The sequence below is a fragment of the Lepus europaeus genome, chromosome 18, assembly GCF_033115175.1.
Source record: "Lepus europaeus isolate LE1 chromosome 18, mLepTim1.pri, whole genome shotgun sequence".
Classification (NCBI taxonomy): domain Eukaryota; kingdom Metazoa; phylum Chordata; class Mammalia; order Lagomorpha; family Leporidae; genus Lepus; species Lepus europaeus.
Window position 1 is genome coordinate 51247818 of NC_084844.1, and position 12911 is coordinate 51260728.

Consider the following 12911-nt stretch of genomic DNA (forward strand, 5'->3'; position numbering starts at 1 on the left):
TTCCCTGCAACTCTCTGCCTTTCAAATAAGTAAAATATTTTTTTAAAAAGAAACCATTTTTAAAAATTATAGACTACAGTGGAAGATCTTACCTCATGTACTTGATAGAGGACTAAATAATATTTACAACTGATAAAGGGATGTCAGTCTATGTGTATTATTTAGAATGACACGTGTCAATCAGGACTAGAAGAGCGAGCTAGAACATGGAATGTGGGGTCTCTGGGAGGCAGGAGTAGCAGAGAGGAGCAAGTCCGGTGCCTGCTTCCAGCCCTGGAGGACTTCACAGCACATGTGTGACCACTCCCATTTGGTGCCCATCACGCAGTCTGAAGAAGCTGCCCTAGACAATGCAGCCACTGAGCATCGCGGCAAGGAATTCCTTGAAACCTGACTGTAAAAATAAACAAGAAGTAGCACCAACTCGCCCGTCATGGAGGATGATTAAATCATGCATGGCAGAGCCACGCTTTGGAATTCCCTACAGTGGTTAAATTCAGTGAGGGAAATCCCATCAGGTAATGGCGCAGGTTGGAATAACGTCCCCAGGAGCAAGCTGCCCGGTGGTGGACACAGATGACGACTTGACAGGGTACTCCGGGAGCAGGTGACCCTGGGGAGAAGTGTGTGCATGTGTGTCTGTGCGTGTGTGTGCCTTTACCTGCTACTCCACAACACCAGCCCCTGAAGCACTTTCAAAAGTACAGCAGATATTGCTTTTGTAATTTAAAACTTTTTAAAAGGCAATTACTAGGGGCCAGTGCTGTGGCATAATGGGTAAAGCCACCGCCTGCAGTGCCAGCATTCCATATGGCCACCGGTTCAAGACCCAACTGCTCTACTTCCAATCCAGCTCTCTGCTATGGCCTGGGAAAACAGTAGAAGATGGCCCAAGTCCTTGGGCCCCTGCACCCACGTGGGAGACCTGGAAAAAGCTCCTGGTTCCTAGCTTTGGATCAGCACAGCTCTGGCTATTGCGGCCAACTGGGGAGTGAACCAGTGGATAAAAGACCTCTCTCTGACTATCCTTCTCTCTCTGTGTAACTCTGACTTTCAAATAAATAAATAAATCTTTTTTTAAAAAAGTAATTACTGAGAGATTCTCTTAAGGGCCATTTCCAAATGATGTTAGAAGGGGGAGTGTGCCAACCGCGGACACTGTTGGTGACATCCTGTGCCACAGATATGCCTGGAGCTGACTGGGGTCAAAGAGAGGCAGCCAGGGGCAGGCATCTGGCACAGTGGTTGAGCCTCTGCATCCCCCATCAGAGTGCGGGGTTCGAGCCCCAGCGATTCTGCTTCCTCTCCAGCTTCCTGCTAACGCATCCTGGGAGGTGGCAGCTGATGGCCTAAGTTCTTGGGCCCTTGCTGCCCATGTGGGAGACCCAGACAAAGTTACTGGCTCCTGGTTTCGACCTGGTTCAGCCTGGGCTGTTGTGAGCATTTGGGGAGTAAGCCAGTAGATGGAAGATCTCTCTCTCTCTCTCTCTCTCTCTCTCTCTCTCTCTCTGTCTCTGCTTTTCAAACAAATTAAATAAATAAATAAATAACATTTTAAAAAATGAAAAAGACTTGGCCGAGCTCTGCTCCAATCCCCCTCCTCTTCACAAACATTTTCCCTGGGAGCTGAGAGTCAAGAGGGGCATTCCCGGAACTTGGTCTGGGGAGACCCCAAACGCAAGGACAGCCGCTTCCTGCAGGAACCCTGGGGGCTGGCAGACCCTCCAGCTCGCACAAGTGCTGGCCGCTTAGTGTTTCTGCCGCTCTCTTGTCTCCCCCAGACCCTCTCGTGTCCCTCCTCTTGGCAGGCTACCTTTCCCAGTTCCAAATAATGAGGCCACGCAGAGTTTGGGGTGTTTGTTCCTTCTTTTCCTACTCCAAGGAGGAAGCTGCCACTTAGAATAATGACATGGAATTGTTGGAGGAGGGGAGGGCTCGGCCTCCTGAAGTCTGGGACTTAAACCACCCCTTTCTGCCCGCTTCTTCCTCTCTGATGGGCGGGGGCGGGGGCGGGGCGCGGCGGCCGCTCCTAGCCGGTGATGTTACGCCGCATCTCACAGGCCCAGCGGTGCACCTGCTGGCAGAAGTCGTCATTCCATTGGCCGTCCGAGCGGATCTCCGCGCAGTCTTCGCCTGAGCCCAGCTCGTGGCCCTGCCAGTTGTCGGGCTGAGTGGGAGCCCAGTTCCTAAGAAGGCAAGCAAAGCGCAAACTCTGAGCCCCTCACCCCAGAAAGGCACAGTCAGGGAGCTGACGCTGCGGCCTCAGGGGTGGGGCGTCTGGGGAGCGTGAGGCCCAGAGGGCATCCCCAGGGGACAGTGCCCAGCGCTGGAGAAGCCACTCACTTGTAGCTGGACCTGTAGTCGGTCCCATCCACCCACTTCCAGGAGCCGTCGCTGTCAGTCAGACCTATCCAGATATGAAAGGGGCGCACGTGTTGTGCAATGAACTTCTGGAAGAAAAAGGCAGAAGGGAAGTCTCTGGCCCCTTGCGGTGCTGCCCTCCGCCACGGAGGCATCGCGCGTGGGCCCTCTGCTTCCCCAGCTCGCAGGGTGACTGCTTCCTCGCTTTTTCTCCTGCAAGCGCAGTTGCTGGCCAGCGACCGTTTGCCGGGCTAGGCTGCGGGCCAGGCGCGCCACACGGATGATCCGAGTCCTCAGACGCCCTCTAGGTCGGGCGCTGCCGCGATTCTGCAGGGAGGTGGCACAGTCCACAGAGGCAACCCCCTTGTAAGTTGATGACCACTGGGCCCCGTCCACAGCCCTGGCCCAGGGTCCGCTTCCTTCCCAGCACCGCCGCTGCCCCCACCACGGTCCTCTCCACAGCCTCCAACTCTGGGAATCCTGACCCTGCTCCCGCGGACCCCGTGGACGCCAGACCATTAAGGATCTCCGTTTCGCTTGCCTCTCAGGGGCCCCTGGTTGCTTTCATGTGTAGTCTTGCCAGGCCCTAGAGCTTCCGAACTCATGCCCTCTGCCCAGAACGCCTGTGAGACACGGCCACGTGGGATCTGGCACATTGCTCGGAACGCGAGAGGACACCCTGGGGAGGAGGGGGCAGCCCGTGCGCCAGCTGGCAGGGGCCGGGGGGGGGGGGGGGAAGTGGCCTCTAAGCTTGCAGACAGCTCCCCGCTCTCAGGCACAGCCCCTCCACGTGGCTTCCTCTTGCGGGGGTGTTTTTCCCCCAGGATTGGGCCGTGGGGGTGGGGGCAGCAGGAGGTGTGGCCACCTGGGTTTGGAGGAAGCAGAGGAAGGCGCTGGCCAGCATGCACACATAACAGCATTTGGGCCTGGAGGAAACTGCCTGACTCCGCCGTCACGCCCTGGAGACAGCGCGGAGCGCCATCAGAGGGCAGGCACAGTTCCTGCAGAGCCTGCAGGGCCGGCGAGGCGGTGCCTGGAGACCAGATGCTCCACTGAGACCGGCTGCCCCCGTCCCTTCTTCCCACCCCCAAGAGAAGCCGACAGCTGAACAAAGAACACAGGTCGTTGGCGCCCAGCCCTCGGTGGTGAAGCCTGGGAGGGAAAAACCACTCGGTGCCAGGTGACCTGAGTGACTCCTACCCCCTTGTGGGAGGATGACAGCACTGCACCCAGTCGTGAAAGCGGCAAGGAGGAAAACCAAGTGGAATGAAAGCCAAAAAAGAGGAAGAGGAGGAGGAAGAAAGAACTGTGATATCAGAGAGGTGTAAAAAGTAGATCCTGAGAGCAGATTATATGGCGCCGGCGCTGTGGCCACCCGCAGTGCCGGCATCCCCTACGGGCTCCATTCCAGTCCCGGCTGCTCCACTTCCAACCTTGCCCCATGCTGGGAAAGCAGCGGAAGATGACCCAAGTCCCTGGGCCCCTGCTACCCACATGGGAGACTTAAATAGAGTTCCTGGCTCCTGCCTTCAGCTGGGCCCAGCCCCAGCCGCTGCAACCATTTGGGAAATGAGCAAGCAGACAAAAGTGCGCTCTCTCTCTCTTTCCCATCCCCTTTCCTCTCTCTCTCTCCTGCCTTTCAAATAAAAGTAAATATATAAATCTTTGAAGAAGACAACACCCAGCATCACAGGAGAAACAGCACAAGCTTGACTTCACAGCAGCTTCCCTTAAGGGAATGCCCAGGCTGAACTCAGCCACAGATCCAATCAGGACTGTGAGGTGCCACCCAGAGGAAGCTAAGCCAAGGCCGAGACTCAGCACCTAAAACTAAGAGGCTCCAAAAATCAAAGAGCCTGGAACGACAGGAAGGGCCGGCCGGCGCCACAGCTCACTAGGCTAATCCTCCGCCTAGCGGCGCCGGCACACCAGGTTCTAGTCCCAGTCGGGGCACCGGATTCTGTCCCGGTTGCTCCTCTTCCAGTCCAGCTCTCTGCTATGGCCCGGGAAGGCAGTGGAGGATGGCCCAAGTGCTTGGGCCCTGCACCCCACGGGAGACCAGAAGCACCTGGCTCCTGCCTTCGGATCAGCGCGGTGCGCCGGCCACGGCGGCCATTGGAGGGTGAACCAACGGCAAAAGGAAGACCTTTCTCTCTGTCTCTCTCTCTCTCACTGTCCACTCTGCCTGTCAAAAAAAAGAAAGAAAGAAAGGAAGGGCCGAGGTGCCCAAGCAAAGGCAAGTAGAGAGGTATGGAGGACTGTGGGGAACCGCAGGCTGGCCACCTGTGGAAACCACCTCATCTGCATAGCTTGCAGCAATCGGTCGACCACAAGGCCCACGGAAACAGCCAGGTGAAACAGATGAAACAGAATGGACTCTGCATAAACAGCTAGGAGGAACCCGGTGAAACAGATGAAGTTGAGGCAGGACGGACTCTGCATAAACAACTAGGAGGAACCCGGTGAAACAGATGAAGTTGAGGCAGGATGGACTCTGCATAAACAACTAGGAAGAACCAGGTGAAACAGATGAACTTTCAACCTGAGACTATACGCGTCCTTTCATCTGATTGGACGATACCAGTGTGAACTGCATGGGAAGACAGCCGCTATTGGCTGTGGAGCGGATGCGCCACGGACTTGGGGTATAAAGAGATATTGGGAATTGGGCTTGCGGCTGCTCCTCCTTCTCTTTTCTTCTCTCCCCCTCACTCTTTCCTTCTGCCCCCACAAGTAAAAGTTCCTTGAGAACCGAGAAACACTGACCGTGTCGTGACTGCGTTGGACCCTTGCTGGTGAGGGTCCGACAGAGGACCGTGCTGGCATCCGTATAGATGAGGAAGAATTCCAGGCAAACAGCATTCAGTGGACTCTGACATCACTGTCGCCACACCCACACAACACACACGCCACACACACATACACACAACACACACCACACAACAGCACCACCCACATGAGGCTGCAACTCTCACACGTGTGTCGTGGGTCAAACCACACAGCTCAGGAATCTTAGGTGGAGCAGCATGAAACTGACATAGTCCTAAATTGCACAGATTCAATAATGGCAACTTCAATCTGACCAGCAGAGCAAAATATGTTTGTAGTCACTGTACCACGTGACACACTCTGCATGACCTTAATACAAATATACATTAATGTCAATATATAGTCAACAAATGCCGGCCTCTGCATCACATGGCTGGATTGCCTTGGCACTGTAATACTTACACACAGTGGAGCCTGCACCGACCCGTGGTACCAAGGCAAGTGCTGACTACAGGGCTCCATCGGGACTCGCTGGCTGGGTAGCGAGCGGCCGTACCTGGCTTAGTGTCCGCATCTCTCCTTCCCTCGCAGAGGGGAGAGCAGGACTGTGTCGACTAAGCAAGTGAATAGGTGACAGTAGCCAGCACGTGGGCACCGTAGCCCTCCTCCTCCTCCTGTCCCAGTTCCTTCCCCGGGAACTCGGAGTTGAGGTGCTTGTCTGGTGGCAGCCGTGGGAAAGGGAGACACAGAGATGCACCAGGGGGGGACCCATACCCATTGCAAGGAAGTCACTGCCCGCGCCCAAGTGACCCAAGTGACCGCCACCTCCAAAGGGCAGCACGGCAAGAGGGGACTCAGCTCTGCACCGTCCTCTCCCACGTGCTGGACCCCGGGTCTCCCCAGCTGGAATTCTGTCTCCTGATCGGCCCCGTGGCACCTGGGCCCCTGGCCCCAGCTCCTGGCTGCTGTCTCCTACCTCTGAGTCCATGGCTGCTCCACCATGAACCCGTCCCTGCTCCACCACGCCTCCGCCTCTGGACTCAGCCTCAGCTCAGAAGGAAATGGCAAGCCTGGGCCTCGTCCTGCCTGGGGGCGCGAGGGCTCACCTGCTCATCCCAGGAGTTGATGACCAGCAGGTGCGCGTTCTCCAGCCGGCAGTACCTGTCCGCCTCGGCCCAGGTCTTCCCGGTGCGCGAGAACCAGTAGCAGCCGCCCTCGTGCTCCACCCAGCTCACGGGGCAGCACTGCGTGCCTGCGGGGCGGCGGGGCAGAGGGAGCTGAGAGGCGGCCGGCCCGGCGCGGGGGGGGCTGCGAGCCCTCCCCTCCCCTCCCCTCCCCTACCGTTGCTGTGCAGGAAGGTCAGCTGGCAGGACAGCGTGCGCAGGTCCACCGGGAAGTGCTTCAGGTGCAGGAGCAGCGTGGCGTGGTCTGCGGGCACAGATGGCTGGGGCTGGACGGCGAGGGGGCGGGCGGACGGGAACGCCCCCCCACTCCAGCTGGGGGAGCACAGACACCCCTGCACACACACACCCCACACACACCGCACACATGCCACACACATGCCACACATATGCCATACACGCCACACCCCACACCCACACACATACACACACACCACACACACTACACCCCTACACCCCCACACACAACACAGCCACACAACACACATACTACACCCATACACCACACCACACACCCACACAACACACACCTATACCCACACACATACACACACCCCATACACTACATGCCACACACCCCACAACACACACCACATATACACACACAACATCCTCCAACAAACACACCCCCCTCACACACTATATACAACACACCACACACACTGCACACACAATACTCACATACCATACAATACACACCACCAATACCATATATCACACATCATACACACATGCTACACGCCACACACAACACACATACTACACGCACAACACACATCACACATACACACCACACATAGCACATACACACATCACAGACGCAATACCACACACACAACACACATCACACATACCACACACACCACACATACCACACACACCACAGACACAACACACATACTGCACACACAACATACATCACACATACACACCACACATAGCACATACACACATCACAGACACAATACCACACACACAACACACATCACACATACCACACACACCACACATACCACACACACCACAGACACAATACACATACTACACACACAACACACATCACACATACACACCACACATACCGCACACACACACCATACATACCACACACACAACACACATACACACACACCACAGACACAAGACACATACCACACACATCGCACACACACCACACACACACCACATATCACACTCGCACGCGTGGTCTCTGACCTGCTTTCACATCCTGCTGCTGTTTCTGCAGCTTGGCCCCCAGAGCCGTCAGACTGTCGGTGAGGCCGCCCTCTGGAAGGACAGAGCTGAGGAGCCTGCCCGCCCTGCCTCCCCCACGCCCTCCAGCCCCGCCTCCCGCCTCCCCCACTGGGCCAAGGCCTGGTCCTCGGTCTCCCCGTGCGGGCTGCCCCCTGCTCGCTTCTGCTGTGCTGCAGAGGCCCGGACCACCCCCTGCTCCGCCTCCCCCGCGGGTCCCCACTCAGCCCCCACCACCACACCAGCACTGTCCCAGGCTTCCCGGTCTCTGCCAGCATGGACCCGTCCCCTGCCACCTACTGCCCCCTGCACAGAGCAGCCAGAGCCCGAGGCACTCACTGTGGGAGCCCAGGGCCCCGACCACCGCCAGGGTGCTCGAGGAGAAGTTGCTGAAGCTTGCTCTCAGTGTCCGCAGCTCCACCCGCAGCCGTGCACCTGCTCAGGAGGTGGTGAGGACGGGACCGGGGCAGGGGCTGTGCCTCCTGGATCCGTCACTGTCCCTGTGCCTGTCCCCTGCCACCCATCACTCGGCCACCATCAGCCCTATCATCTCCCCCATGGACGACCCCTGGTGCCCCCAGCACATGCCCCCTGCTGGCCCCCCCCCACCTTCACCCCACCGCTGCCGGCCCTGTGATCCTCACTCTGGGATGCAATCACGCAGATGGCCACGAGCAGCAGCACGTTGAAGCCCAGGACCAGCAGCGCAAGGCACAACTGGGAGCAGAGACGCTGCAGGAGGGACTGGGGTGGAGGAGGCCCTGTGGAGAGGCGGTGGCTTGAGCGGACAGCAAGACCCTCCGCCCGCCCAGCCCCGCACAGCCCTGGGAGTCCTCCTGGCCCCCACCAGCCCTGCACAGCCCTGGGAGTCCCTGCCGCAGCTCGGTTGATTTCAACATCAGGGGCCCAAGCTCTTCTTCACCGGGATACCTCCTGGCCGGCCACCATCCCGAGTTGGCCACTACTGCGTGTGGCCACCCAGAACCTGTCACACCGGGGCGGCCACACGCAGGGGCCCATTGGACGCCGCCACTGCCACTCCCACTACCACGCTGGGCTCCGCCTCCCCCGGCTGTTGGTCCTCTGCCATGGCCTGTGGGTTCTTCCCTGCCGTGGTCTGAACCTGTCCCCAAGGCTCATGGTCCCCGGAGCGGTTCTGGGAGATGGGCCCGGGGAGGGTGCTGGGTGGTGAACGCTCTGCCCTCTGCCCTTGTGGGTGGATTAATCTTGTTATGCCCGTCCTGGACTCTTTACAGAAGGGTGAGCCTGGCTCGCATCCCCCTCCCCCCCATGTGTGCACCTGCTCTTTGCTCTTCCACCTTGGGATGGCCCTCCCGAGACGCTGCCCCTCAATCCTGACCTCCCAGCGTCCCAACCGTGACCCGATAGCTCTCTCCACTGTAAACTGCCCGGATGCAGGTATCCTGAGTTTGTGTTAAGTCATCACAGTGTGGGCTGGGACACCCTCCCCCCAGCACTCTCCCTGGCCGCCGGCTTCTCCACCTGGCTGGGAGTCCACGGCTGAGCCCCCGCCTGCCCTCCCCAGTATGTCCACACAGCAGGTCCCTGTCCTGTTTCCCAGCCTGACCTGTCACCTGCCAGCCCTCAACTCAGGGTCAGCCCAGCACACAGCTACCCTGAAATCCGGCTGCCCTTGGGCATCCTCCAGCCATGCCACCGGCTAGCTCTGCAGTCACGGGCGAGCCTTCCCTTCCACTGTGCCTCCACTTTTACGTGTATAAAATGGGGATGACAGCCATGGCTACCAGAGTGGGTTGTTCTGAGGGTTAAATGAGTTAGAACACGCAAGGTGCTACCTAGGCAAGTTGGAAAGAGAAGGAAAAAGAAAGAGTCTAAGGTGGACTAGCACGGCCCAGATTCACCTCCTCCTGGAGCAACCAAATCGAAACACCAGAGCACCACAGGAAACGGCTGTTTCCAGGCGCCTGGACAGCAGGCAGTAGTCTCCGAGAGACAGGAGGCACACACGGTGAGCGCTCCGATTACCCGGCGTGCTGCTGGGGGCAGGTTCCCGGACACAGGGCAGGGCGAGGAAACACAGGCAGAACCCAGCAGACTCCCACATTGAGCAGACAGAGCTGAGAGTCTGAGGCCACGACCATTCGTGTCCACAGGCTCAGACCGAGCCCACCTACTGAACTGCACCCCAGAATGAAGCTCAGGAATGCTTCTGGGGAGCACAAGAGCATCGAGCTCCCAAGCAGCTCAAATCACAGCACGCAGCATTCAAAGGTTACAAGGCAAACAGCAAGCAGGAGCACATAACCAGGAGCTTAATCTATCCACACAGATCCGGGGCTGACACAGACGTTAGAATGGGCAGACAAGGACGTTCAGGCAGAGGCTATACCCGTATCCCCTGTCTGAAATGTCTACAACACCTGCAACGAGAACTAGACTGGCCGGCTCTGGTGGGAAATCAGACACGCACGGGAAAAACGGGGGGCGGGAGTCTGGCACAGCAGCTAAAGCACCGCCTGGACCCCCACATCGCATATCAGCCCGCGGGCCCCAGTCCCATTCCAGCTTCCTGCTAATGTCAACTTTTTTAAAAGATTTATTTATGAGGCCGGTGCTGTGGTTTAGCTGTTAAAGCTGCCACCTGCAGTGCCGGCATCCCATATGGGTGCTGGTTCGAGTCCCGGCTGCTCCACTTCCAATCCAGCTCTCTGCTATGGCCTGGGAAAGCAGTAGAAGATGACCCAAGTCCTTGGGCCCCTGCACCCACATGGGAGACCTGGAAGAAACTCCTGGCTCCTGGCTTCGGACCGGCACAGCTCTTGCCGTTGCAGCCAATTGGGGAGTGAACCAGCGGATGGAAGCTCTCTCTCTCTCTCTCTCTCTCTCTGCCTCTCCTTCTCTCTCTGTGTAACTCTGCCTTTCAAATATATATTTTTTAAAAAGATATATTTATGGCCTACACCACGGCTCAACAGGCTAATCCTCCGTCTTGCGGCGCCGGCACACCGGGTTCTAGTCCTGGTCAGGGCGCCGGATTCTGTCCCAGTTGCCCCTCTTCCAGGCCAGCTCTCTGCTGTGGCCCTGGAGTGCAGTGGAGGATGGCCCAAGTGCTTGGGCCCTGCACCCGCATGGGAGACCAGGAGAAGCACCTGGCTCCTGCCTTCAGATCAGCGTGGTGCACCGGCTGCGGCGGCCATTGGAGGGTGAACCAATGGCAAAGGAAGACCTTTCTCTCTGTCTCTCTCTCACTGTCCACTCTGCCTGTCAAAAAAAAAAATATTTGTAAAAAAAAAGATTTATTTATTTATTTATTTGAAAGGCAGAGAGAGATATTTTCTTTTCTTTTCTTTTTTTTTTTTTTGGCAGGCAGAGTGGACAGTGAGAGAGACAGAGAGAAAGGTCTTCCTTTGCCGTTTGTTCACCCCCCAAATGGCCGCCACAGCCAGCGCACCACGCTGATCTGAAGCCAGGAGCCAGGTGCTTCTCCTGGTCTCCCATGGGGTGCAGGGCCCAAGCACTTGGGCCATCCTCCACTGCACTCCCGGGCCACAGCAGAGAGCTGGCCTGGAAGAGGGGCAACCGGGACAGGATCCGGTGTCCCAACTGGGACTAGAACCCGGTGTGCAGGCGCCGCAAGGCAGAGGATTAGCCTATTGAGCCGCGGTGCCGGCCGAGAGATTTTCTATCTGCTGGTTCACTCCCTAGATGGCCACAACGGCTGCAGCCACAACGATCCAAAGCCAGGAGCCAGGAGCTTCTTTTAGGTCTTCCACATGGGTACAGGGGCCCAAGGACTTGGGCCATCTTCTATTCCTTCCCAGGTCATTAGCAGGGAACTGGATTAGAAGTGGAACAGCCGGGACTCGAACCGGCACTCATATGGGATGCTAGTGCTGCAAGCAATGGCTTTACCACCACACCACAGCACCGGCCCCTAATGTAAACTTGGAAGGCAGCAAGTGATACAGCAAGTAGCTCGATCCCTGCCACTCACATGGAAGACCTGGATGAAGTTCCTGGCTCCTTGCTTCAGCCTGGCCCAGCCCTGGCTGGGTATCTGGGGGCATGGGTAAAAGAATGTGATCTCTCTATATCTGCCATTTAAATATATGTATGTATGTATGTATATATATTTAATTTGAAAGTAAACATATAATTAAAGACCTAGCAATAACTATTTAAATGAAACAGAGAGAGAAAAACTACGAGAAGAGCATGTGGCTCAGGTTGGGAGGGAGGAAGCGCCTTCCCCACGCCAGTGCACGCTCACTCCCTCCCAGGCACCTGGGCGTGCAGAGGCAGATGCGGCTGGGGCCAGCTGAGGTGCCAGCACCTCAGAGCCCACAGAGGGCTCAGTCCCTGCCCCACACGGGGAAGGGGTAGACGTAACAGAAGCCTCCAAGGGGGGGAGGGTGGTTGAGACGGAGGAGGTCCCAGGAGGCAGACACTCACTTTTCCAGAACGCGTCCTCTCTCCTGGGAGTCTGCCCATGGGCGCCTGCTCCCTCGTCGCTCTCCTCGGGGTCCAGCTGCTGGATGTCCTGAAAGTCCTTGGCCATGATGTGCCGGGGGCCGGCTCACACCTGGGCTGCGTTGAGGCTGTGCTCAGGGCTGGGGCCGGGGCTTGTGCCAAGACGCAAGCTCCGGAGGATGCTGACGGTGGGGTCGCCGGGGTCGCCGTAGGCGCCCGAGGGGTCGGGGCGACAGCTGGGGCTGGGTTTGAGGTGGGGGCGAGTTTGGGGCCGAGGTGTGCCACGCAGCAGGGGCCTGTCCCTTCTCAGGACATGCCGAAGGCCTTGCCCTCCACACTCAGGTACGAACCCCCCCACGTCTCCCCAGCCAGCCCCCACGGAGCCTGAAATCCCCAGCATCCCCAGGCCCCCCTGCCTCCTCTACCTCGGCTGCCTGTGGGAGGTCTGGAGAGCGGACTCCCAGACCCCAGGGCGGAGCAGAGGAAGAACTGGGCAGGTGGTCCTGCTGAGGCCCAGGCGGGAGAGGCGGGGCTGGCCGGGGCAGGTGAGGGCCTGAGCCGGGTCTGAGGCCCTGGTGACTCTGACCTGGCATCTCCTGCCCCCGGGACTTTGGACAGTAAACAGAGGCCATCGCGGCTGGAATTCAGACAGCGAGGTGGAGAGAGGTGGAGACACAGCCTCGTTTGTCCTCCGCTCAGCGCAGGTGGCCTCCCGCTCTGGCCTCCCCTGCGAGCCCCACCTGCCCCCCACGCCAGTCACCTGGCTCTGTATTGCACTGCTCAAGACAGGGAGCCAGCTCTGGAGGGGCCGGGGGTGCACTTGGCTGTTTCACCCTCCCCTCCCACTTCCTGCCTCTGATTTCCCAGAATTGCTGCCTTTCCAAACACCCCTTGTCC

At 58.0% G+C, this 12911-nt stretch overlaps 1 protein-coding gene across 3 annotated transcripts; it reads right to left on the bottom strand.

Moving 5' to 3' along the window:
- Positions 1–1825: 1825 nt before the first annotated feature.
- Positions 1826–12608, bottom strand: ASGR2 (asialoglycoprotein receptor 2). 3 transcript variants are annotated; one of them, XM_062216481.1, is made up of 9 exons: positions 12440–12608; positions 11997–12126; positions 8207–8323; positions 7902–7997; positions 7527–7598; positions 6472–6558; positions 6237–6382; positions 2344–2450; positions 1826–2186 (listed from the first exon to the last, which is right to left on the bottom strand). In XM_062216481.1, the coding sequence occupies exons 2-9, from the start codon at positions 12100–12102 to the stop codon at positions 2030–2032; spliced, it is 888 nt and encodes a 295-aa protein (XP_062072465.1). In that variant the 5' UTR covers positions 12103–12126; positions 12440–12608; the 3' UTR covers positions 1826–2029. The 3 variants fall into 3 exon arrangements, with proteins under 3 accessions (XP_062072465.1, XP_062072463.1, XP_062072464.1); XM_062216479.1 differs by having other exon boundaries at positions 11997–12131; XM_062216480.1 differs by having other exon boundaries at positions 11997–12256.
- Positions 12609–12911: the final 303 nt, after the last annotated feature.

Bases quoted from the DNA above. Each gene is read 5' to 3' on its own strand.
- ASGR2 (XM_062216481.1), bottom strand. From the start codon at position 12,102: ATGGCCAAGGACTTTCAGGACATCCAGCAGCTGGACCCCGAGGAGAGC. The intron at 7,998-8,206 runs GTGAGGATCACA...CCTCCTGAGCAG, and splicing joins CTGCGTGATTGCATCCCAGA to GTGCACGGCTGCGGGTGGAG. The intron at 7,599-7,901 runs GTGAGTGCCTCG...CTGTCCTTCCAG, and splicing joins CGGGGCCCTGGGCTCCCACA to AGGGCGGCCTCACCGACAGT.